Raw genomic sequence first — 26,062 nt, 5'->3', positions numbered from 1 at the left:
TTTTGTTATTTATTATTTATTCATTTTTTGTTTATAAAATAGGTCATTGTTATTTGTGTTGTTATAATATTGTGTAAAGGATGCACAATGTACTGTGTTGGTTGACCAAAAATTTTCAATAAAATATTTAATAAAAAAAAAAGAAAGTCAGCTCTGATGTGACGGAGAGGAAGTTCAACTCAGGATCAAACTAGATGACAAGATTGTCAGTGGTCTGATTTAGCCTCTTAGATAGTGACCAGAGGGATAGAGTTGGCGACTAAGGAATGGAGTTGGTGTATTTGATCTTCCCATATTAACTACAGAAAATGCTTTCTCATCCAGTGCTAGATGTCAGACACATAGGTTGACAAATCAACAGAAGTGCAGGGGTTGAGAGCCGTTTTCTTAAAGTAGAGGTGGTGGCATCACTTGATATGCGGAACATGTGTCATTATTTCTAATGATTCCAATGGGAACTTTCTTGGGGGAATGCCAAAGCTAATGACTTTGAAGTGGGAAAATCAGCCACTGGAGCTGATTCTCTAGCTACAACTGAATAGATAGAAATGGGACAAGAGGGCAGCACGGTGTCACAGTGGTTAGCATTGCTGCCTATGGCGCTGAGGACCCGAGTTCGAATCCCGGCTCTGGGTCACTGTCCGTGTGGAGTTTGCACGTTCTCCCAGTGTTTGCGTGGGTCTCACCCCCACATCCCAAAAATGGCAGGATAGGTGGATTGGTCATGCTAAATTGCCCCTTAATTGGAAAAAATAATTGGGCACTCTAAATTTAAAAAAAAGAAATGGAACCAGGCGTGGACTATAGAGGAGAGGAATTGGGTGGAGGAGGATGTGGCCAACCAGTTAAAGACTGCAAGTCGGTCAAGAGGGTGAGGAAAATAATTTATGTCATGTGACTTTGATGAGGCCTATTTCAATACTGAAACATTAATGGGAATCCGATTGGAGGGGTTCAAAAATGGAGTTGCAGGAAGAATGGACACAGGATTAAGGTGACAACACATTCAAGGAGCTTTGATAGGAAGGAGACATTGGAGATGAGGCAACAGTTTGGCAGTAGAGGGGGATATTTTTGGGGGAGTTGATGACAAAAGGCTTGGAGTATGAGGAGACAACACCTGAGGAGAAAAAAACATTAACAGAAGTTAATATGAGGGACAAGAAGGGGAAGTTTGGTGGTCAATAGTTTGGTGAGAATACAGTCAAGGGAGCAGAAGATGGGCTGCATGAACAAGGTGAGCATGTACAGGACATGAGTGAGTTGTTGGGAGATAAAAGGTGGATGGGGGATGGGAGAGAGAGAGAGAGGAGGTATTTAAAAAGACAATTTGTAATGGAGGTGAGAAGCCACAGACTATCTTACCATTCTAGGTTTATCTTCGAAGAGTAGACACTTTTGCAGAGGAAAGCAGGACCCGTTAGCGTTTTATATAGTCCAGCCAGATCTGCCAATGTATTGCCAGATCAGCTGTCCAACAGAAATTTTCAAATCTACATTCCTTAAAACTTTACTTCAGAGGTCATTCCCCTTCCATTGTCATACAAAGGCAGTTCTTGCCGTTGTATTTGTAACTCAACAATATCTCCCCATCATTAGAATTTAAAGCAGTTTTTAGATTCATTTTGGAACTCAATCTACCCTAATCACTGAAACACAAGGCAACGTTTGTAATTGTATTCGGAACTCAGTAATTTCTCCCTTCCCACAGAATACAAGCAGTCAAATTTGGAAATCACCAATATACATTTCCCTTCTATTTGAATACAAAGCAATTCTTACATTGGTATTTGCAACAAGCCATATTCCACATCACCAATCCACCCCCCCCCCCTCCAAATTTTATATTTACACCCTAAAAATAGGGTGGGCTTACCCAAGTAGCATTTGTGAATTTGTTAAGGTGTCAGCTGTGATTCAGCTGGTATACTCTTGTCTGAGTTTAAATGGTTGTGGTTCAAGTCCCACTCCACAGACTGGAACACAATATAGGCTGGCATTTCAGTGCAGCCTTGAGGGACAATTGTACTGCCCTTCTGACAAATGATTGAACAGAATTTCTGTGTCTAGGACAATATTTATCCGTCAAATGGCACTGCATAAACAAAATATGCAGATTTTTATTTCATTGCTCATTGGCACTGGTGTGCATAAATTGGTTGTTTTACTTATCTACAGTTCAAAGTATTACACTGGTTGGAAGTGTTTTGTGTTTCTGAGGTCATGAAAGGCACCAGATCAATGCAATTCCTTTCTTTCTTAACCAAACAGCATTAGCTGGTTTCTTCTAAATCTTGTCTTTTGAAGGTAGTTCCCACCTGACAATGCATGTTATACTCTACGTCTTTTACAGGGACTGGAACTGCAACAGATCACGTGGGAGCTAAGTGCAATTTGTGTCCTGTTGAATCATATTAACGTGATCCTCCGTTTGACCATTACTGTACCCAGATGAAAATCAACATTTAGAATGGACATGGAAGAAATGGCAATTTAATGAATTGGATAGAAAACAGAATTAAGAAAAGAAAGTAGATGATGGAATTTAAAAAAAGGCTTTGCAAATCGCCAAATTAAAAAAAAAAAAGCTTTGAGAATGACCAAAAGTAAAGGTTTTTGCTGGTTTCTTAACCAAGAGATAGAAGAGATACTGCAATTCAAAATGCTTAAGATGACAGCAAGTATGCTTCCAAGTGACAAATACAAGAGTCGTGAGTACATAAGCAATCAGAGGAGTAGGTCATATGCCCCTCCAGCCTGCTGTCATTCAACAAGATCACAGCGGATCTTCTATCTCAAATTCACCTTCCTCCCTTATCAACATTTCCTGAATTCTCATATTGTCCAAAGATATAAAAATCTCAATCTTGAATATACTCAACAACTGAGCATGTACAGGTCTCTGGGATGAAGACTCACAACCCTCTGGGTGAAAAGATTTCTTCTCATCTCAGTCCAGTCCTCACTCCAAGTCCTAGACTCTCTAGCCAGGGGAAAGAGCATCTTCTCTAACATGCCAGACATAATCAATGATTTCAAAAGGAAATTGGATGGGTGCTATAAAGAAATAAATTTACAGGGCTACGAGGGGAGTGGGATTCACTAGAATGGTCCAAGGGGAGCTGGATATTGATTGACCAAATGGCATCCCTTCTGTACTATAAATAACAATGGCTCAAACCCCTCTAAAGATTTTGTACAATTCAATGAGATCAACTCATTCTTTAAACTCCAGAGACTATAGCCCCATTAACTGGGACCAGTTAAGGAACTAGCAGGAAGATTTTAAACAGATACCAACGTAATGAACACTGGTAGAGAAGATATGAAAAATACCTATATACAGCCATACATTAAGAAAAGCAGTAAAAGGATATGGACACCACCGCTGGTTATTCACTAAAGGTTCCCAATCAATATGAAACTGTTCAATAGGATAATGATATGCTGGGATGTTATTCAAGTCTTGTACACATCAGTTGCTGAGATAATGTGCTAAATATAGTTTTGGGCATCCTAACATCACCATATGTTGAAGAAGATTCAGAGAAGAGCAGGAAGTGAGATTCTGGGACTGATTTCTCAATATAAACTAAGAAACTGAAATTAGCATTCGAGAAAAGGCTGAGAGGAGATATCATGATGCAGTTATTTAATCTACCTGCACAGAAAGTGTACACGTTTTCATTTCCTTTATTGTCACACTTCAGCTCACTCAGGTTTGTTATTGAACTTGTAATTCAATAGCTGAACTTTTTAAAAACCTAAATAAAGTGGCGGCACGGTGGTCAGGGACCCGGGTTAAATTCCAGCCTTGGGTCACTGTGTGTAGAGTTTGCACTTTCTCCGTGTTTGCGTGGGTTTCCTCCGGGTGCTCGGGATTCCAACCACGGTCCAAAGATGTGCAGGTTAGGCGGACTGGCCATGCTAAATTGCCACTTAGTGTCCAAAAAGGTTAGGTGGGGTTACTGGTTTACGGGGATAGGGTGGAGGTGTAGGCCTAGGTAGGATGCTCTTTCAGAGGGTTGGTGTAGACTTGATGGGCTGAATGGCCTCCTTTTATACTGTAGTGATTCTATGATTCTCTATGGAAGCAGGAAAATCACAACAAACAGATACTATGAATCAATAAGCAGCCAGCAGAATGAAATGTAGCAATTGTTACATTGGAAAAATCTACACCCGAGTCGACCAGTAAGAGAGAGTTTGAATCAAACATATTAATGGCATCATTTGGAAATACTCCTCCTCTTCAGTTTGCCAACATTTATAATATAACTAAAAAGATCAGAAAACATGCAGTTTACAAATATTTATCAAATTGCTTTTGCATCTTGAGCATCTTCATTAAGATTTCACTAACAGAAGACACCTTCATGTCACAATGTAAAATTAGCTGCAGTGCTCTACACCTGCCCCATATCTCAGTACAAAGGAACAGGCGCAAGCTGTTCAGTCTCTTGAGCCTGTCCTGCCATTTAATTATATCATGGCTGATCTGTATTTTAACCTCAATTACCCACGTTGGTTCCCCATTCCTTAATACAGTGGCTTTACATGTAACTATCAATTTCAGTTTTTCAAGAACATTTTCAATTGCATCTTGCTCCACTTGAAACATTGATTTTCGGTGAAAGATTCAATGTTCTCGGTCTTAACCATTATGGAGTCACAGATGCCAGCCACCACCAGAGGTGGACCTTTTTGCACTGGACATTTCTATGGTACTACAACTCACTTTCTGATCAAAATCCCTGGAATTTCCTAGTTTGGATCAATATAAATCTCTTGTCAGACAGTGTAAGGTTTCTGTATAACTTTGGATATCAGTCCAATCTTTTATCACTTATTGAAAATATTTTATTAAGGCATATATAATTTTAACAATTTTCACGAGGAAAAAAACAACAAAACAAATACCACCCACCAAATCAACAACCAAACCCAGCCAACATGGCTTACATACAGTTCCCCAATCCCCCTTTCCCATTAACTATTTCCCACCTCAACCAGCCCCCTATGCCTCCCTTTTTCCCTTTACCTATTGCTATCCCCCCATTCCTATCTGCTGACAGGAAAGAAGTCGATAAACGGCTGCCATCTCCGGGCGAACCCTAGCATCAATCCTCTCAAGAGTGAACTTGATCTTCTCAAGCCTGAGAAACCCAGCCATGCCCCATATCCTGATCCACACCCACGATTTTTGGGGTTCCGAGTCCCTCCACGCCAATAAGATCTGTCTCCGAGTTACCAGGGAGGCAAAGGCCAACACATCAGCCTCTCTCGCCCCCCTGGACTCTCGGGTCTTCCGACACACTTAAAATCGCCACCTCTGGACTCGGAACCACCACTGCCTTCAATACCGTAGACATACCATCGGCAGATCCTTGCCAAAATCCCCTAAGCTTCGGACATGCCCAAAACACGTGGATATGATTTGCGGGCCCTCCCACATAGCGCCCACACCTGTCCTCCACCCCTTCAAAGAACCTTCTCATACGGGCCACAGTCATATACGCCCTGTGGACCACCTTGAATTGTATCAGGCTAAGTCTGGCACACGACAAAGACGTGTTGACTCTACTCAGGGCGTCCTCCCACAACCCCGCCTCGAACTCCTTGCCCAATTCTTCCTCCCACTTCCGCTTCACCTCCCCTATCAGGACCCCCTCCCATTCCATGAGCTTTTTATAAATTTCCGAGACCTTCCCTCCCCCACCCGTTTTTGACACTACCTTATCCTGTATCCCCTGGGGCGGTAGGTGGGGAAAGGCCGAGACCTGCCTCCGTGCAAAGTCCCTCGCCATTTCCACCGGACAGCTGAAACACCTCCTTCATATCCTCCAAACACTGAAAACTACCATCGATAAACAGGTCCCCAAACCGCTTGATCCCAGCTCGCTGCCACCTTAGAAATCCCCATCCAGCCCGCCCCAGTGCAAACCGGTGGTTACCACAAACAGGTGTCCATACCGAGGCCCCCTCCACTCCCAAGTGCTTCCGCCCCTGTTCCCACACCCTCAAAACCGCCATTATCACCGAGCTTGTGGAGTACCGAGCCGGCGAGAATGGCAGAAATGCTCTTACCAGTGCCCCTAAATCTGTGCCCCTAGATGAAGCCACCTCCAACTGCTCCCACACCGACCCATCCCCCACTACCCACTTCCTAACCATTGCTATGTTCACCGACCAGTAGTAGTTTATGAAATTTGGCAGGGACAGCCCTCCCTCCCCTCTAGCCGGCACGAGCAGCGCCTTCTTTACCTGCAGGGTTTTACCCGCCCACACAAATCCAGAAATTACCACATTCACCCTCTGAAAGAAAGCCTTGGGGATAAAAATAGGCAGGCACTAAAATACAAACAAAAACCTCGAAAGAACTGTCATCTTTACCCTCTGCACCCTCCCCGCCAGTGACAACGGGAGTGCATCCCATCTTCTGAAGTCCCCCTTCATCTGCTCCACCAACCGATCCAAATTCAGCTTGTGTAGCTGTCCTACTCTCGTGCCACCTGGATACCCATATACCGAAAGCTCCCTCCCACCACTTGGAACGGCATCCCTCCCAATCTCCTTTCTTGTCCCCTCACCTGAATTGCAAATTCAATTTGTACCCCGAAAACCCGTCGAATTCCCCTGGGCTCCCCATAATCTCTCCAATCCTCCCCCCCTGCGGATCAGAAATATACAAAAGTAGGTCGTCCGCATATAGAGAGACCCTGTGCTCCACCCCCTCCACCGCACTACCCCCCCCACCAGTCCTTTGGCGCTCTTAGCGCCATCGCCAGTAGCTCTATCGCCAAGGCAAACAACAATGGTTAGAGTGGACATCCCTGCCTCGTCCCCCGGTGCAGCCTAAAATAATCCGAGCTCACTCGGTTCGTCCTCAAGCTCGCCACCGGTGCCTGGTACAGCAACCGGACCCAGTCCACAAAAACCCTGCCCAAACCCAAACAACCCCAGGACCTCCCATAGGTATTCCCACTCCACCCGGTCAAAGGCCTTCTCCGCATCCATGGTGGCCACCACCTCCACCTCCCTTCCCTCGGAGGGCACCATAATCACATTTAGCAGCCGTCTAATGTTCGCCGCTAAATGCCTCCCCTTCACAAACCCCGTTGGTCCCCCCTATCACCCCTGGCACATAATCCTCTATTCTCGACGACACGATCTTGGCCAGTAGTTTGGCATCTACATTTAGAAGGGAGTTGACCTGTACGGCCCACATTGTTCCGGGTCCTTATCCCGCTTCAGGGTGAGAGAGATCGAGGCCTGTGACATCGTCGGAGGGAGTACCCCTCGCTCCCTTTGTCTCATGAAACACCTTTACCAGCAGGGGCCCCAGCACTCCTGAAAACACTTTGTGGAATCCCACTGGGTACCCGTCCGACCCCGGGGCCTTGCCCGACTGCATCGCCTCCATCCCCTCCACCACTTCAACCAGCCCAATTGCGGCCTCTCGGCCCTCCACCAGCTCTCCGTCCATCCTTGGAATCGCCAATCCCTACAAAAACCACCTCATGGCCTCTACTCCAGCTGGGGGTTCCGATTCATATAACCTGTTGTAAAAGTCTCTGATCACCCCGTTCATCCTTACCGGGTCCAAGATCGTATTCCTCCCTCTGTCCTTCACTTTCCCAATCTCCTTTGCCGCCTCCCGCTTCCTTAGCTGGCATCCTACTAGCCTTCTCCCCATATTCATACACAGCCCTTCTCGCCTTCCCTGTAGGTAGCAACCCAAACTCCATCTGCACCTTCTGCCGCTCCTTCAACAACCCTGCCTCTGGGGCCTCGGAGTACATCCTGTCTACCTGGAGAATCTCCTTCACTAACCTATCCATCTCCGCCCGCTCAGGCTTCTCCCCGAGTGCCCATATCGATATAAACCTCCCTCTCACCACTGCCTTCAACGTCTCCCATACCGCAGCTGCCTAAACCTCCCCTGTATCGTTTAGCTCCACGTACCTCCGAATGGCCTCACTCACCTGCGCACACACCTCGTCCTCCGCTAATAGCCCTGCATCTAACCTCCAGTGTGGGCACTGCCCCCCTCCCTTACTCACCCGTAAGTCCACCCAGTACGGGGCATGATCCGACATTACTATCACCGAGGAGTCAACGTCCACCCACCCCCGCCAGCAACATTCCATCCATAACAAAAAAGTTGATTCAGCTGTACACGGCTCTCAGCCGCCCAAACCTCCACGGATCCACCCCCCCCCCCCCCCCCCCACCCCAATGTGCTCCATAAACCCCTTTAGTTCCTTCGCAGCTGCCGACACCCTCCTGTCCTCAAACGTGACTGATCCAGCCTTGGATCTATAACCGTATTAAAGTTCCCCCCCCCATAATCAGCCGATGCGAGTCCAGATCAGGGATCTTCCCCAATACCCGCCTCGAACTGTACGTCGTCCCAGTTTGGTGCATAAATGTTCATCGTCACCACCGGCATCACCGTAACGTATCTGTCCCCCACGAGCCCCACCGAGTCTGTCACTATACTTCCCACTTCAAACGCCACCTGCTTGTTAATCAGTCTAGTCCAGAATGGAATCCTTCCTCAGCCGAGTCTGATTCACCACCCTAAGGTGTGTCTCCTGTATCACTGCCATGTCTGCCTTTAAGCTTTTCAAATGTCATTCTTTTAACACTCAACCAAGAACACTGATAAGAAATGTATTTATTACCTGAAGGGCAAGTCAAATTATATTGTTGCATTACCTTTTTGAAAATCACTTGAAAGCCAAGGGAAGATTAACTCGAAAGCCTTTAAGCTGAAATTTCAGTGACACAGAACTTACAAATCTGCATTCTCTGTTAAGTCCAAGACACTTTCAGCATGTGGTAGTTAAGGGAAACAATTTTTCAAGAACTCACTTCAATGTTGCCAGAGTGGAATCTGAAGACACTTCTTTTAAAATTCTTGCACTGTTGCCGTGCATCTTGCTTCCATTTCTACAACCGAACCCCGGACAACATCTGCAATTCCAGAATTACGCACTCCATGTTCACAAGGTGACAGCTTTTTCCACTGACAACACTCTTGCTGGAGTTAGCTCATGAATTAAAGTCCCACTCGAGGTTGACAGCCATATGCAGTACCTTCTCAGGTAGACACAAAAGATCGCATGGCACTATCTGTTGAATAACAGGGGAGCTCTTGCTGAAGTCCTGACCCCTTAACCCTCAATGAACTCCACTAAAACTGATGATTTAATCATTAATACAATGCGTTTTCTGGGAGATTGCGGAGCACAAATTATTTGGTGGTTTCTTACATTACTATGGTATGGATACTTCAAAAGTTAATTGGGTTAGTACAGGGGGAAAGAGGCACTTTTATCTGGTTTTGGTTTGGTGGTTTATCAAGTTCAGTCCAAATATATGGAGTTTAAAACCTAGTTGCCTTAAAATCCATGCCCCTGCCTAAATCCATCCAGGGGAGATGGCATATTGGCAGTGTCAATGGACTGGTAATCCAGAGGCTCAGGCTAATACTCTGGGGACACGGATTCAAATCCTAACACAGGAGATGGTAAGATTTGAATTCAATTAATAATGTGGAATTGGAAAGATCTCAGTAATTGTTGTCACAATTTGTCAAAAACATGCAGTTCACTAATGTACTTTACCTTGTACGTGACTCCAGACCTAAAACAATGTGGTTACCACTTAACTGCCCTCTGAACTGGTGTGGCAAACCATTCAGTTCAAAGGCAATTAGGGATGGACAATAAATGTTGGTCATGCCAACATCCCATTCAAGAATTTTTAAAAATCAAATATTTTGATTTTTTTTTTGTCTCCAGAGTTTCTGCTTTGAGAAAGCAAACCAATTAATTCAAACATTAGCAACTGTGTGTGATTTGCTTTATTGTGTAATTACCAGTTATCTTTTGAATCTGGCAGGGAATTTGTCAAAGCTAAGGAGCAACAGTTTTCAGGAATATTTACTGCATTAAGCAGAACTGTTCTGAGTGAAGTTCACAAAAATTAGTTTGAAACTTTCAAGAGCGAGGTCAGACTGGTTTAGTTCCTACAATGGGAAGAAACAGATGGTAAAAGCCCATTAAGTGCTTTAAAGAACATTAAAGCTGGTTGCTGATTCATGGCCATGAATACTGCTCTGCACATATTATGACAGATGTCCCCTTTCAGCTGCTCACCAGCTTGTTTTTCAAGAGGGGATTGTTCAACATGTTTTAATGTCAAGTAAAGTACACTTTCAATGTGCAGCTTCAATATTTATAAAGGGGGCTTCAAAATAAACCATTCTTTCAACATTTATTATGTATCATGCTTTTGAAAAAATATTTCATGTCTTAAGAGTATCATCCCCATTAAAAATTAGCAAATAGTTCACATTAATGAACACTTAAATGTCCCTTGAGTTAAGATACATGGATTATTTATGTTGCAATGCCCCCAGTCCTCTGAAATCAACGAGCAACAGTAACTTCTATTCATAGAACATCTTTAACATAAAAAACTGTCCAAGGTGTTTCACAGGAGCATTATGAAACAAAATAAGACACCGAGCCACATATTAGGTCAGATGACCAAAGGTGTGACCAAAGCAGTAGGCTTTAAGGAATGCAGATAGGTTCAAAGTTGTGGGCTGTAGGAGATTATAGAGAGAGGTAGTGGCGAGGCCTGGAGGGATTTCAAAAACCAGGATGAGAATTTGAATTTGAGTTGCTTGAACAGGAGCTAATTTAGGTCCATGAGCACAAGGATGATTTGTGTGAGTTGAGATAGTTGTTTTGGATGACAGCAAGTTAACTGAGACTACAATGTAGGAATCGAGCCGCAGTGAGATGGACTAGTCAAATCTCGGGGTAACAAAGTCACAAATTAGTCTATCAGCAGCAATCAGAGACAGAGGCAAGGTACGGCAATTTTATGGGAGTGGAAATTGGTTGCCTTAGTGATGGTGGGAATATGTGGTTGGCAGCTCATTTTGTGGTCAAATGCGACACCAACATTGCGAGCAGACTGATTTTAGTCTTGCACAAATGCCGAAGATGAAGTCAGGACTTGGGAAATGAAGCTTTGATGGGAACTGAAAACAATGGCTTCAGTATTCCCAATAGTACATTGGAGGAAATTCCTGCTCATCCACTAGTGGATGTTGAGTAAACAGTTTGATAATTTAGCAACTGTAGAGGAGCCAAGAAAGGTGGCGGTGAAGTAGAACAACATGGATGGTTAATGGCTGTTGTTCTTATTTACTCTTTTCCAGACTAAAATACTGTTAATCTAAAAATAAAATCTCATGAACACCAGCTGTTCTTGCTTGGTCCAGGCACAAATCTGTGACCGCATCTGATTGATTGATCGATTTATTGTCACATGTGCCAAAGTACAGTGAAAAGTATTTTTCTGCGGCCAAGGGAACACAGTAGACAAAGAGAATAATCAACAAAGTACATCGACAAATAAGTAATTGGTTACCGTGCAGAATAAGGGCCACACAAAGCAAATATAGACAAGGCTACATAACATACCATTTCTTCTGGCTAACTATGAGCAATTCCGCAGGAGGTTCACTGGAATTACATACTCAACACAGTTTTTAAAAAAATGCTGAACATGTGATATACTGAGGTCCAACTAGAGATGCTGAGTTCCACTATTCTCACGTGACAAATCATTTCACAATTTATACAAGAAATACTACAACTTACCACCGTTAGTGAGATATCTGCCATTGATATCCTGAGTGTAAAAGTGGAGACAGAATATAATTATTCAGTCTCTATTTAGATAATTTATTTACCTGTGAGGACGAAGACTTGCATAAGTACTCAGAAAATAATTCATTTGTCATTTTGATTGGTATTTACATTTCCAGTTCTACTGATTATTGACATTATAAATAATTAATGGCGTTCTCCCCATTTATCATGGTGAGACGGGGAGAATTTTATAAGGAATGGAATATTTATGATCCAATGAAAAATGCATTACTTTGGTGCTATATTACTCAGTAAAGTAGGGATGAAATGAATAGCAGGCAAGAATAAATGAATGAATTAAAATAATTGTATATAGAAATTTAAATAAAGGCTACAATACTAAAGGGTGTGCAGGAGCAGTGACCTGGGGATATTTCTGCACAAATAATTGAAGGTTGTGGATTGGAGAAGCTGGAGCTATTGTGAGAAGGTTGAAAGATTTGCTAAATATTCAAAATCATGATGGGTCTGGTCAGAGTTGAGGGAGAGAAATTGCTCCTGTTGGTGGAAAGATTGAAAACTCAAGAGTACTCGGATTTATGATTGACATATTCTGAAGGGCAAGGAATTGCAGGGCTACGGGATAGGCAGCAGAGTGGGACATGAGCTGCTCTAGCAGAGAGCCAGCACAGACACAACAGGCCAAATAGTCTCCTTCTGCGCTGTAACCATTCTATGAATCTATAATACTATAATAAATGAGATCAAGCTGAACAACATTAGATAACAGAAAGAGGATTTGCCTTTTGGTTTGATCAAATTTGTAATAAAATAAATAAACTGCATATAAAATATTACACTGTATATTAAAATCTCCTGTGGTATTGTATAAGGGAGTCAAGACAAAATGTTGTCTGATGTTGACCTAGACCATTTTCAACCTTGGGTGTTTTACCCTTAGCTGAGCTTCTGACCACCCATCACCTCCATTATCAAGCCTGCCAACTTGGTCCATCAATGTCTGAAACACCTCCCAACTCAACTACTCTAATCCTTTGCTGACTGGCCTCCCATCTTCCATTAACTTAAGCTCTGCTGCCTATATTCCAACATGCACTAAGTTTGGTTTCTGTTGATCTAGACTGGTTCCCGGTCGAGCAGGAAGTACCTTCAGTTTTAGAATTCATGTCCTTGTGGCCAAATTCTATATTGGCATACCCCTCCAATTTATGTAACCTCTTCCAGCCCTATAACTGTCTGAGGCCTCTTCACTCTTTCAATTCCGGCCTCTTGAGTAGCCCCGATTTCCTTTGCCCCTCCATTGGCAGCTGTGCCTTCAATTGCCCAGGCTCTAAGCTGGTACTCCCTCCCAAAATCTCTTTGCATCTCTACCCCGCTCTCATTTGAGATAATCCTTAAAGCAATCTCTTTGACCAGGCTTTTGGTCACCAAAGCAAACACCTCCTTATGTGGCTCAGAGTCAATTAGCACCTATGGTCATTTTATTAGATTAAAGTTTACAAAAAATGTAGTGTGCCCAATTCATTTTTTCCAATTAAGGGGCAATTTAGCATGGCCAATCCACATACCCTGCAATCTTTGGGTTGTGGGGGCGAAACCCATACAAACACAGGGAGAATGTGCAAACTCCACATGGACAGTGACCCAGAGCCGGGATCGAACCTGGTACCTCGGTGCCATGAGGCAGCAGTGCTAACCACTGTGCCACCGTGCTGCCCTTTTTAGATTCAAGTTGCTGAATAAACACAAGTTATTTTGCGAAAGCCGGTTCCTAGCTGACAACAAAGAATTGGCGAGAGGACTGGAGAAACGCTGGAGGCGATGAGAGCAGCTTTGGGAACAGAGTGGACATCTATCTGGAACATGGTTTTGCACATGCAATGAAGAGTTGAGGTGGGTGGGAAAGAAAATTTGAAATCAAAGTTCAGCAGGGAAAGGTGTAGCACCCTTCATAAGCAAACTACAAGGGAGGCCTTCTGGTAGATTAGCTGGTGTCAGAAGAAAAACCACGGTAAGTCACTGCAGAACAGAAAAGGGGAATTGCATACCGAACAATAATTCAGAAGTAATTTTTCATATAGAAAAATCTGGGGGAAAAAAAAAAGATTTACTTTGAACATTAGAAATTTCTTACGGAGAATATCTTTTTTTAAATAAAATAATTTTTATTAAAGGTTTTCATAAAAAGCAATAACGAAATGAAAAAGGAACCCAACAGGGTTACGTACAAAACACAGTCCAGAAAAGCAACCCTCCATACCCCCTCCCCCCTGTACATAAATAACTAACATTAACACCCCGAGACTTAATACAACAAGTATATACACCCCCTCAGACCCTCCAGTGGAGATAACAAAAACTAAAATTAAAATTAAGTAACCCCCCCACCCCCGGAGTTGCTGCTGCCATTGACCAATGTCTACCGTTCTGCCAAGAAGTCTAAGAACGGTTGCCACCACCTAACGAACCCTTGTACCGACCCTCTCAAGGTGAATTTCACAGTCTCCAACTTAATAAACCCCGCCATATCGTTGATCTAGGATTCCACGCTTGGGGGCCTCGCATCCTTCCACTGAAGAATCCTTCGGCGGGCTACCAGGGACGCAAAGGCCAGAATTCCGGCCTCTTTCGCCTCCTGCACTCCTGGCTCCTCTGCCACCCCAAATATTGCGAGCCCCCAGCCCGGTATGACCCTGGATCCTACCACCCTAGACACCGTCCTCGCTACGCCCTTCCAAAATTCCTCCAGAGCTGGGCATGCCCTGAACATATGGGTGTGATTGGCTGGGCTCCCTGAGCACCTAACACACCTGTCCTCACCCCCAAAAAACCGGCTCATCCTGGTCTAGGTCATGTGTGCCCTGTGCAGCACGTTAAACTGTATGAGGCTGTGCCTCGTGCACGATGAGGAAGAGTTCACCCTCCCCAGGGCATCTGCCCACGGCCCTTCCTCAATTTCCTCTCCCAACTCCTCCTCCCACTTACCTTTTACCTCCACCACCGAGGCCGCCTCCTTCTCCTGCATCACCTGGTACGTTTTCGAGATCTTCCCCCCCCCGCCCCCAAGAGCACCCTGTCCTGTACTGTGTGTGGCCGTAGCCGGGGGAATTCCACCACCTGCCTGGCAAACACCCTTACCTGCAAGTACCTGAAGGTGTTCCCCGGGGGGAGCCTGTACTTCTCCTCCAGCTCACTCAGGCTCGCAAACTTCCCGTCCACAAACAGGTCCCCCAACTTTCGTATCCCTGCCCTGTGCCAACCCGCAAACCCTCCACCTGTTCTTCCTGGGGCGAATCGGTGGTTCCCCCGTAATGGGGTCCACGCTGAGACCCCAACTTCCCCCCTGCGTCGCCTCCACTGCCCCCAAAGTTTGAGGGCAGCCACCACCACCGAGCTTGTGGTATACCTCCTTGGAGGGAGCAGCAGCGGCACCGTTGCCAGCACCCCCAGACTCGTACCCACACAAGACGCCGTCTCCAGCCTCTTCAATGCAGCCCCCTCCATCACCCACTTGCGCACCATCGTCGCATTGGCGGTCCAGTAGTACCCACGGAGGTTGGGCAGCGCCAGTCCCCCCTATCTTTACTCCGCTCCAGGAACACCCTTCTCACCCTCGGAGTCCCTTGCGCCCACACAAACCCCACTATGCTCCTGTTAACCCGCCTGAAAAAAGCCTTCGGGATAAACACGTGGAGGCACTGGAACAGGAACAAAAACCTTGGGACCACCGTCATTTTGACTGACTGCACCCTACCCGCCAAGGACAGCTTCAACGCGTCCCACCTCTTAAACTCCTCCTCCATTTGCTCCACCAGCCTTGTAAAATTAAGCCTATGCAGGGCCCCCCAGCTCCTGGCCACCTGGACTCCCAAATACCTGAAGCTCCTCTCCGCCTTTTTTAGTGGGAGCTCGTCAATCCCCCTCTCCTGGTCCCCTGGATGAACTACGAACAGCTCGCTCTTCCCCATGTTGAGCTTGTACCCCGAAAAGTCCCCGAATTCCCTAAGAATCCTCATTACCTCCGGCATTCCTCCCACCGGGTCTGCCACATACAGCAGCAGGTCGTCTGCATAAAGTGACACCCTATGCTCCTCCCCACCCCGCACCAACCCCCTCCAGTTCCTTGACTCCCTCAGTGTCCTAGCCAGGGGTTCAATCGCCAGTGCGAAGAGCAGGGGGGACAAGGGACACCCCTGCTCGCCCCTCGGTGCAACCAAAAGTACTCGGACCTCCTCCTGTTTGTGGCCACACTCACCATCGGGACCTCATACAACAGCCTAAATCACCTGACGAACCCCTCCCCAAACCCAAACCTCTTCAGCACCTCCCACAGGTACCCCCATTCTAACCTATCGAAGGCTTTCTCAGCATCCATCGCCACCACTATCTCCGCCTCCCCCTCCCTTGCCGGCATCATGATAACGTTCAAAAGCCTCCGCACATTCACGTTCAACTGTCTCCTCTTCACAAACCCCACCTGGTTTTCATGGATGATCTGCAGCACAGTCCTCAATCCTCGTGGCTAAGACCTTCGTCAGCACCTTAGCATCTACATTTAGCAAGGAAATCGGTCTGTAAGACCCACATTGCAGGGGATCCTTGTCCCGCTTCAGGATCAAGGGGATCAGTGCCCGGGACATCATCGGGGGCAAAGCCCCCCCCTCCCTTGCCTCATTAAAGGTCCTGACTAACAGCGGGCCCAACAGGTCCATGTATTTTTTTCTAGAATTCGACCGGGAAACCATCCGGCCCCGGTGCCTTCCCCACCTGCATGCTTCCTATCCCTTTGATCAGCTCCTCCAGCCCAATCGGGGCCCCCAATCCTGCCACCAGTCCCTCTTCCATCTTTGGAAACCTCAATTGGTCCAGGAAGCGGCCCATCCCTCCCTCCTCCCACGGGGGCTCGGATCGGTACAATTCCTCGTAAAAGTCCCTGAAGACCCCATTGATGCCAACCCCACTCCGCACCACACTCCCTCCCCTGTCCTTAACTCCCCCGATCTCCCTAGCTGCGTCCTGCTTCCGAAGCTGATGCGCCAGCATCCGGCTTGCCTTTTCCCCATACTCTTAAATCGCCCCCTGGGCCTTCCTCCACTGCACCTCCGCCTTCCTGGTGGTCACCAGGTCGAATTCGGCCTGGAGGCTACGCCTCTTTCTCAACAATCCTTCCTCGGGCTCCTCCGCATACCTCCTGTCTACCCTCACCATCTCCCCCTCCAGCCTCTCCCTCTCCCCCCGCTCCTTGTGGGCCCTAATGGAGATCAGCTCTCCCCTCACCACCACCTTCAGTGCCTCCCATACCATCCCCACTCGGACCCCCCGTTGTCGTTGGTCTCCAAGTACCTCTGTATACTTCCTCGGACCCCCTCGCTAACCTCCTCGTCTGCCAACAGCCCCGCCTCAAAGCGCCACAGCAGGCGCTGGTCCCTCTCCTCCTCCATCTCCAAGTCCACCCAATGCGGGGCGTGGTCCGAAATGGCTATTGCCGAATACTCAGTATCCTCTACTCTCGCTATCAGCGCCCTACTCAAAATGAAAAAGTCGATTTGGGAATAAGCCTTATGGATATGCGAGATGAAAATTCCCTAGCTCCCGGCCTTGCAAATCTCCATGGGTCCACCCCTCCCATCTGGTCCATAAACCCCCTCAGCACCTTAGCCGCCGCCGGCTTCCTACCCGTCCTAGACCTGGAGCGATCCAGTGCCGGATCCAGCACCGTGTTAAAAGTCTCCCCCCATTAACAGGCCCCCCCCACTTCCAAGTCTGGGATCCGACCCAACATACACCGCATAAAACCCGCATCGTCCCAGTTCGGGGCATACACATTGACCAGTACCACACTCTCTCCCTGCAACTTACCACTTACCATTATGTACCTACCGCCATTATCTGCCACAGTGCTCGACGCCTCGAAAGACACCTTCTTTCCCAGCAAGATCGCCACCCCTCGATTTTTGGCATCCAGCCCCGAATGAAACACCTGACCTACCCACCCTTTCCTCAATCTTACCTGGTCTGCCACCTTCAGGTGTGTCTCCTGAAGCATAACCACATCCGCCTTGAGCCCCTTCAGGTGCGCGAACACGCGGGCCCGCTTAACCGGCCCGTTCAGTCCCCTTACATTCCAGGTTATCAGCCGGATCAGGGGGCTACCCAACTCCCCTGCACCGCCGACTAGCCATGACCCCTCCTCGGCCAGCCACGCGCCCACACCCGGCCTGTTCCCACAGTGGCATACGCCCGTCTCGACCCCCCCCCCCCCCCTCACTCCAGCTCCCCCTTGACCATAGCAGCAGCAACCCAATCAACCCCCCCCCCCCCCCCCCCCCCCACAGCTAGGACCGATCCTAGCTGATTTGCTCCCCCCATTGCATTTCCGCAAGTCAGCTGACTCCTGCTGACCCCGGCCACACCTGCCTCACCTTCGACTCCTCCCATTGTGTGGCACCCTCCTCACCCGTCCCCATCCATAGGCTCTCCCCCTCCCCCTTTAAGCGCGGGAAACAACCCTCGCTTCCCCGCCCCCTCCAGTCTTCAGCGCGGGTAAAAGCCCGTGCTTTCCACCTACCAGGCCCCGCCACCTCTGACGCAGCTCTCTTTACAGGCCCGGTCCCCTCACCCCTGACTTGGGCCTCCCCCTCCACCGCGGAGCCCCCATCTCACCGCCACCCCCCCCCCTGTTCCGCTTACCTCCCCCCCCCCCCCAACCAACCCAACCAAAACAGTGCCCAATCCGGCCCAGCCACCCTCACCGACCCGAAAGAGAAAAACATGGAGAAAAAGAAACCCGGAGCAATACAAAGGCCCCCCCCACCCTCGAAACAAAAATAAACATAACATATCAACCACAGTCCCCAATCGCCCATCCCGACCCTCAATCTGTGTCCAACTTCTCGGCCTGAACAAAGGCCCACGCTTCCTCCGGAGACTCAAAATAATGGTGCCGGTCCTTGTAGGTAACCCACAGTCGCGCCGGCTGCAACATGCCAAACTTTACCCCCTTCCTGTGCAGCACCGCCTTCACTCGATTGTACCCGGCCCTCCTCTTCGCCACCTCCGCACTCCAGTCCTGGTATATCCGAACCTCCGCGTTCTCCCACCTGCTGCTCCTCTCCTTCTTGGCCCACCTGAGCACACACTCGCGATCGACAAACCGATGGAACCTCACCAGCACCGCCCGCAGAGGCTCGTTAGCCTTGGGCCTCCTCGCCAGCACTCTATGGGCCCCTTCCAGCTCCAGGGCCCCCTGGAAGGACCCCGCTCCCATCAGCGAGTTCAATATGGTGACCACATAGGCCCCCACGTCCGGCCCCTCCAGGAGGCCCAGAATCCGCAGATTCTTCCGCCTCGACCGATTCTCCATCTCCTCGAACTGTTCCTGCCATTTCTTGTGGAGCGCCTCCACCTTTACCGCCAGGCCTAAGATCTCGTCCTCATTGTCAGAGATCGTTTGTCGAGCCTCGCGGATCGCCCCCCCCTGGGCCGTCGGTATCTCCAGCAGCTCATCAATAGAAACCTTCATCGGCTCTAGCAGGTCAGTTTTAATCTCTCTGAAGCAGCGCTGGATACCTTCCTGCTGCTGTTCTGCCCACTACATCCACGCTGCCTGGTCTCCGCCCGCCGCCATTTGGTCCTTCTTCCCTCGCACCTTCTTCGGGTCCACCACCACCTTTTTTGTCGCCCCGCTCCTAGTTGAAGCCATATACTGACGGGGAGCTGTTATAGACTCCTTCCCACACCGGGAAACATTGAAAAAGTGCCGTTGGGGGCCCTGAAAAGAGCCCAAAAGTCAGTTTTTGCGGAAGCCGCCGAACGTGCGATGTAGCTCCGCATAGCCGCAACCGGAAGTTCCCTTACGGAGAATATCAAGCAGGTAGAATAATGGATGATGGAATAATGTGTTCTTTGATTAAGTCATTTAAATAGCCTCCATCTAGGTTCTGTCATTATACGTGAGCTAAGTTTGAAATCAGCAAATCAGATGGAAAATAAATTGGTTATAACCAAATGAAGGAATAGAATTCAGATACATTTATATATCTAGATGCATATATAACTATGACTGTAGTTTAAGTGAGATTAAAATATTGCAATAGAACATTACAGGGAGTGGCTGACTGTGCACCTTACATGTAATACTTTGATACTAAAACTCCCAAGTCTTTGTCAACATTTTTCATTTTAAATCCACATTTATAGTGGAAACTGCTGATATAAACTTGTCAGGTTTTGATTACATCCTCCCCAGCAATGCAGCCCCATTATATGTGAGCAGGTGTTGTACAATATGGTGCATTTCCATCAACAGTTTTCAGTATAGATTACGGACATAGCAACTTGTGGCAAAAATGTAAAAAAAGACTGTACGAATGTAAAATGGGAACCGAATTATATGTGCACTCTGGTTCAATTATTGCCTGTCCTAGAACCCCACCTGAGCTCGTGACTACACTTGGTCGGACTCCCTGTATGCAACGCCAAGAGAGATCAACCAGCACATATTTATATTACAGCTTGAACACTAAGTGCCACATATTCTGTTGCAGCTTTCCAATAGACATATGGCTACTCACTGGGAAGCAGGAAGTGCTTTTCTGTTGCCAGTATTTAACTATTTGGTTGCACCATTTGCAATAGTCAGTGCCATGAACCATACAAACGCAGCTTCAATTTTTACCAGAACGAAATCCTCACAATGGAGGTCAATCACCTAGTCTAAAAATGCCAAACCACCAAATATCGAACAATAAAACCGTCCATCAATCGACTGGTTTAAAACTGAACTAAATAACAGACATATAAAATGTTATACCATTTGAATTTGTTTTAATTGTTAAGAAAACATAAAATTTTATGCTGTTACTAGTTTCACAATTATTGTATATGATTGCTTTCTATTAGGTACCTGCAAACTCATCTGCATCCATATATCCTTATAGAAAATACTAACATCTTCATTAATAAAATGATTTTCAAAAAAAAGCAAGATTTGGGAGATAAAGCAATTAAAATAGTTCATCTGAAGTTCAAACCTCAGAGTTTCAGTCTGAGATTACAGCGACCCCTATGAATAAAATGGTGATCAATCACATTCATGCACTGCACTCCCAGATCAGAAACAGCTCAAAGCAGTGTGGATTAGAAAGGCCACCAAGCAGGGTGCTTTGATTATTTGTTTGCATTTTGGTTAGTGCTTCAGAAAGAAAGGCATTAGCAAAATATGGAATTATCCATCATACCTAGATCAGATACTACGGTCTTGGAAAATTTTCTGCTTTTGTTTTTCACTGGAAAAGCATAATATTTTAGATGTAAATCAAAAGAAAAATTATGAGACAGAAGAAAAATCTGAAAACTGAAATTATTTTGTACCATAATAATACTATACCCCTTTCTATAAAGTTAGGCATTTTTTGTTCATCTTCAGAATTGCATGAAGAGGCAGAACCTACACAGGAATACATTGACAATGCATTAAATAAAAAAATAGCAAACATTTCATCTTCCTCCAACTTAACCTAGGTTTAAATATGCAAGGTACAAATGTGTGCTTATTTCATCCAACCCCATGTCAAAGCACTCGAGGGAGATGCCCATGTTTCTCCACACAAGGAATACTTGAGCAATTTAGAAGAAAAGCCTCACCAACCCCTTTATTATGGACAATATAAGTGCTGACTATAGCAAGTACATTTTTAGAAGTTACTTTAAGCATGAGCACTAGACATTTCCAATCCAATCACCTGACATCCAGACACAATAAGATACTCCTCAAATAATCATGTATTTTTGTTGCAAAACAAAAACCTAAACTTTTCTGATGAGGTGTAAGCCTATTCAGAATTTTTTAATTTTTTCAGCTTCTCCCTTTTTATTTGGGGTTTCCACAATGCTGATTGATTACCCGTCACCATTTCCTTCTGTCAATCACCCATTCTTCTTTCAGTCCCTCTGTATTTCAGTCTCCCGCTACTGTATCCTTCCATTTGCTCTCCGGTTTTCCTCTTTTCCTGCTTCCTGGCAGTCTCATCTCCATCATGCACCTGAGAACATGTTCTCCTCTCTCTGCAACATATGACCATACTATTCCAATCTCCTCTTGGTTACTTTGTTCGATGCTTCTGCAATCTTCACCGATCCGTTGATGTGCTGGTTCCTGATCTCTGCCTTTTTCGTTAGAACATTTAATTACAAGTAAATCTCATTAAAATGTAACAAAAAGCACTATGTTGAAATCATTAAGATGACATCAAGGCGCGGGGAACCTTTAATTACATATACTCCTGTCCTGATTCCTTGTTGGTTACAGCAAAGCAGGAACCATCTACTAGCTCGTCCATTTGACAATCATTCATGTGGGAGCCTCAATAGTGTGCACCCCAACAGCAAGTGTCCTCTGGTTAAGAGGGATGTCAGTAACCAGCTTGATATGTCTTTCCTGATATGATGTCTGCACACGAGTATTTTCATCAGAAGGTGCTGACTAACTACGAGGTCAGCCATAAGCGAGTTCCATTAACTCAAAAGAGTGAGAATCAAAATTGCAGCCCTTGTGATCCTTATTAAGTCTTAATCAGAAACTAGAAAGCTGCTCTATAAATCTAATTACTAATGTCTGAAGGAATACCAATGACATTAATTTGCCAACTAAAGTCAATAATTGTTCTAAATAGAAAGCCTCCCTCTGCTACCACCCCAACAACTGCACCCGAAGCAATGGGCAAATATTGTCAAAGTAATTTTAACTTCAATATTGCTGCAATCATCGACTCTCACCAGACAGTTGGACCAAGATTTCTGCAGTGTTTATGTTACTGGCTGTGGAAGTTCAAATACACACCTCTCCTTGGCCTCTTGGCAGTTTGAGAACATGTTTAAAAATATGGAAATAAAAATGGGCTCAATAAAAGTGACCATGAACTGTCAAAAACCCAAACAGTTCACGAATGAACTGTTTAGGGAAGGAAGCCTGTTTAATGTTAATATAAGCCTACTTGTGACACTTATTATTATTGCCCTCACCAGGTCTGGCTGAAATGCAAGTCAGTCAGTGTCAGAAAAAGATTGATGTCTTTGTAGCACAGTGGTTAGCACTGTTGCTTCACAGCGCCAGAGTCCCAGGTTCGATTCCAGGTTCGGGTCACTGTCTGTGTGGAGTCTGCGTGGGTTTCCTCCGGGTGCTCCGGTTTCCTCACACAAGTCCCGAAAGGCATGCTGTTAGGTGAATTTCACATTCTAAATTCTCCCTCTGTGACCCGAGCAGGCGCCGGAATGTGGCATCTAGGGGCTTTTCATGGTAACTTCATTGCAGTGTTAATGTAAGCCTGGCAGCACGGTGGCGCAGTGGATAGCACTGCTGCCTCACGGCGCCGAGGTCCCAGGTTCAATCTCGGCTCTGTGTCACTGTCCGTGTGGAGTTTGCACATTCTCCCCGTGTTGCATGGGTTTCACCCCCACAACCCAAAGATGTGCAGGGTAGGTGGATTGGCCACACTAAATTGCCCCTTAATTGGAAAAAATGAATTGGGTACTCTAAATTTAAAAAAAAAAGAAAAAAAGTGAATGTAAGCCTACTTGTGACAAAGGTTATTATTATTTTCATTTTCAGAAACATATAACTGTTCTGTTGGCTTCTCTGTCAGTTCCCATCTTTATTTATTTAGCAACAATAGTTCCAACAAGAGTCAGCCATCATGAACCAGTACACTTAACAGAAATTATATCAATATCAGGGACACCAATCTCCATTGCCTCTCAATAGATGTGAGCATACAGCAACACATCATTTGTGATCAGAGGTGCACTATTCCCTCTGCAGTTACACGCAGACAAACATCTTAATTGAACACTAATCATGAATTCAAAGCAATGCAACATGTTCCAATATAGGTGAAATATTGTACATACATAGAGTTTGACGAGACATTAAGCCACGATCCCATGGCATTATTTGAAGAGCAGGAAAATTATCCCATTTCCTCGACACCAACCCCTAAAAAAGATTTGGCTGCTTATCTTTTTACCACAACCTTGGTGCACACAAATTAGCTGCCTTGTTTACCTACAAAACAGTGACTCCAGATCATAAGTATTGCTGATTCCTTGTCAGAGCCTTGGAACATCCTGAAGATTTGAATAGTTCTGCATAAATCTAAAATCTTTTGTTACCTGTATTGCACTAGTATTGAGCTGTAATACATGAAGACAATGAAAAACATAGCACATGATAATTAATATGTAAGGGGGACTATAAAGCTGTGGGTCTCAACGAGGTTACAAGATAAAAGAAGAATGATGACGATCAGGAAAGGAACAGCAAAGAAACTAGCAAGTGGAACTCAATGATAAAAAGGCTCCTTATACCTGGGGATCTTCTATTGGACTATTTAGTGAATCAGAAAATAAGCTATTTTAAAATTAATACAGTGCCTGGTTCAAATAACTAGTATCTATCAGTCTTTCAGTCAAGACATTAAACAAATGCCCCAACCACCCTTCTCAAGAGAATGGATAAAATTCCACAACACTATCAGAAGAAAATAATGTTAAGTTCTCCTGTATTCCAATATCTCTCAACCAACATCTGGTTATTATTTCATTGCTGTTTGTGGGATGCTGCTGTGTACAAAACAGTTGCCGCATTTTCGACATTACAACATAGTCTGTACTTCAAAAGCACTTGGAGACTTCCATGAAAGTGCAGGTCTTCTTTTCTTAAGGCATCAGGACATGACACATCTTTTATAACTACATTCACTCTCACATCTCCTGAAGGCACTGATTCCTTGCTGACTAGGGTCCTGCAAGTGCACACTCCTTCTCTGGATGAATGGGGACTGAAATTAGTATCACTTTTGTTTTACTAGGACTTCTGAAGAGATTTCGGAGGATTGGAATGTGATGTTCCATGGATGAAAATATTGAACTTGCATCACCAAAAGGCTATGAGAAGGTGTTGCCAATGAAAAAGCACAAGAGAGAATTCCTCTACTGATGGAATTGCTAACCCCCAAAAAATTCAGCGTTAGGGATCTAGCACCACTGTACGTGTAACAAAGGAATGCAGCCTGCAAGAGTAAAAGACTAGAGAAGGAACAACAGAAAACCAGAATACTGTAGATACCAGCAACAAAAGACACTAATACAAGAAGATCTAGGAAAAAAGGGACTGGCCCAAGTTCTCTTCAATATATGTAAGTAAAATCCAATGCAACATGATATTTGGGATCCAAGATATTGGAATATTTCAAGATCCTGGAGAATCCCATTCAATCGTCCTCCTTTTTTCACCTGGCTTCACATATATCTATCTGCCCCTATTTCCTTCTCTTTTATCAAGATAAGAATCTTAATTTCTTATCAACATTACCTGCTGGCTTTAGTTTGTAAAGGATTCTCTCCTGAGGTACTTTATCAAAGGCTTTGCCAGTTTGGGTAAACTACATAACATGGTCTTCCCTTTGTTGGTATTCAGCCCACCCTGATATGTATATATTTTTATCAACTGAAAACAATTCTTCACCAATTGACAAAACATAAAAAATTGTCCTTGGACACCAGTTATTACAGAAGAATCATAAATATCCTAAAACAAGAACGACCTGCAATTCCCACCAAAAAGAAAGTTGGCACTCAGTGCAGGCCAGCATAATGGCAGCAACAGTCTCATCAATCTAAGCTTACTCCAGCTACGTTTCAGCCCAATACCAGGATTTTCCAGTTCTAATTAGGCCCACAATTCCTCTACGTTAATCACCTCTGTCCCTCTCAGTTGATGATGGGGCAGCAGTTGGATGTGCATAACAGAACAAGTGAGGTTGCTCCAAGAGAAAGGCAGCCATCATGACTGCTGGCAATTAAACAAAACTCAAAACCCACAAGGACACAGACATGCAACATGTGACATGGATGGAGCACATTTTAAGAAAATAAAAATATTTTGGAATTGTAGATCTGATCATGCACACAAGATCAGTCTGTTGCAACAAGCTCAAAGAGTTGTTGATTAAAATAAGTATTTTCAAACTGGAAAAGATGACCAAAGAAAAACAGTCACAACAGTGTTAGTTTAAAGCTCGACAGTGCACAATGAGTCCTAATAAGGCAACAGCTGGACACCATTACAAAAGCAAAAAGCTGTGGATGCTATAATCCTTCCAATCCCCTTTCATCATTCCAAAGGAACCCTATGTGATGCCCTGCTCAAATTCTCCATCACCTCAACCCCCCCCCCCCCAAACAACAACACATTACCCTTCCCATGGTACCTTTCCTTCAAGCACAGGAGATGCAATATTTTTCACTTTAGCCTCTTCTCTTCCCATCCTTCAAGGCCCCAAACACACCTTCCAGGTGTAACAGTT

At 45.5% G+C, this 26,062-nt stretch overlaps 1 protein-coding gene across 6 annotated transcripts in view; it reads right to left on the bottom strand.

Annotated features, from left to right (window-relative positions):
- The window catches only part of stxbp5a (syntaxin binding protein 5a (tomosyn)), a 281,041-nt gene that overhangs the window by 41,089 nt on the left and 213,890 nt on the right, over nt 1-26,062 (bottom strand). For 3 of the 6 annotated variants that reach the window (XM_072504745.1, XM_072504763.1, XM_072504770.1), the window contains exons 20-21: nt 21,088-21,147; nt 20,939-20,986 (exon numbers count right to left, since the gene is read on the bottom strand). The exons of the other annotated variants lie outside the window; for them this stretch is intronic. In XM_072504745.1, coding sequence (XP_072360846.1) covers nt 20,939-20,986; nt 21,088-21,147 — 108 coding nt within the window. The remainder of the gene's footprint in view (nt 1-20,938; nt 20,987-21,087; nt 21,148-26,062) is intronic. 6 annotated transcript variants of the gene reach the window in all.

The sequence above is a fragment of the Scyliorhinus torazame genome, chromosome 1, assembly GCF_047496885.1.
Source record: "Scyliorhinus torazame isolate Kashiwa2021f chromosome 1, sScyTor2.1, whole genome shotgun sequence".
Classification (NCBI taxonomy): domain Eukaryota; kingdom Metazoa; phylum Chordata; class Chondrichthyes; order Carcharhiniformes; family Scyliorhinidae; genus Scyliorhinus; species Scyliorhinus torazame.
Note: the sequence above shows the minus strand (reverse complement) of the source record. Positions and strands in the feature narration are given on the sequence as shown.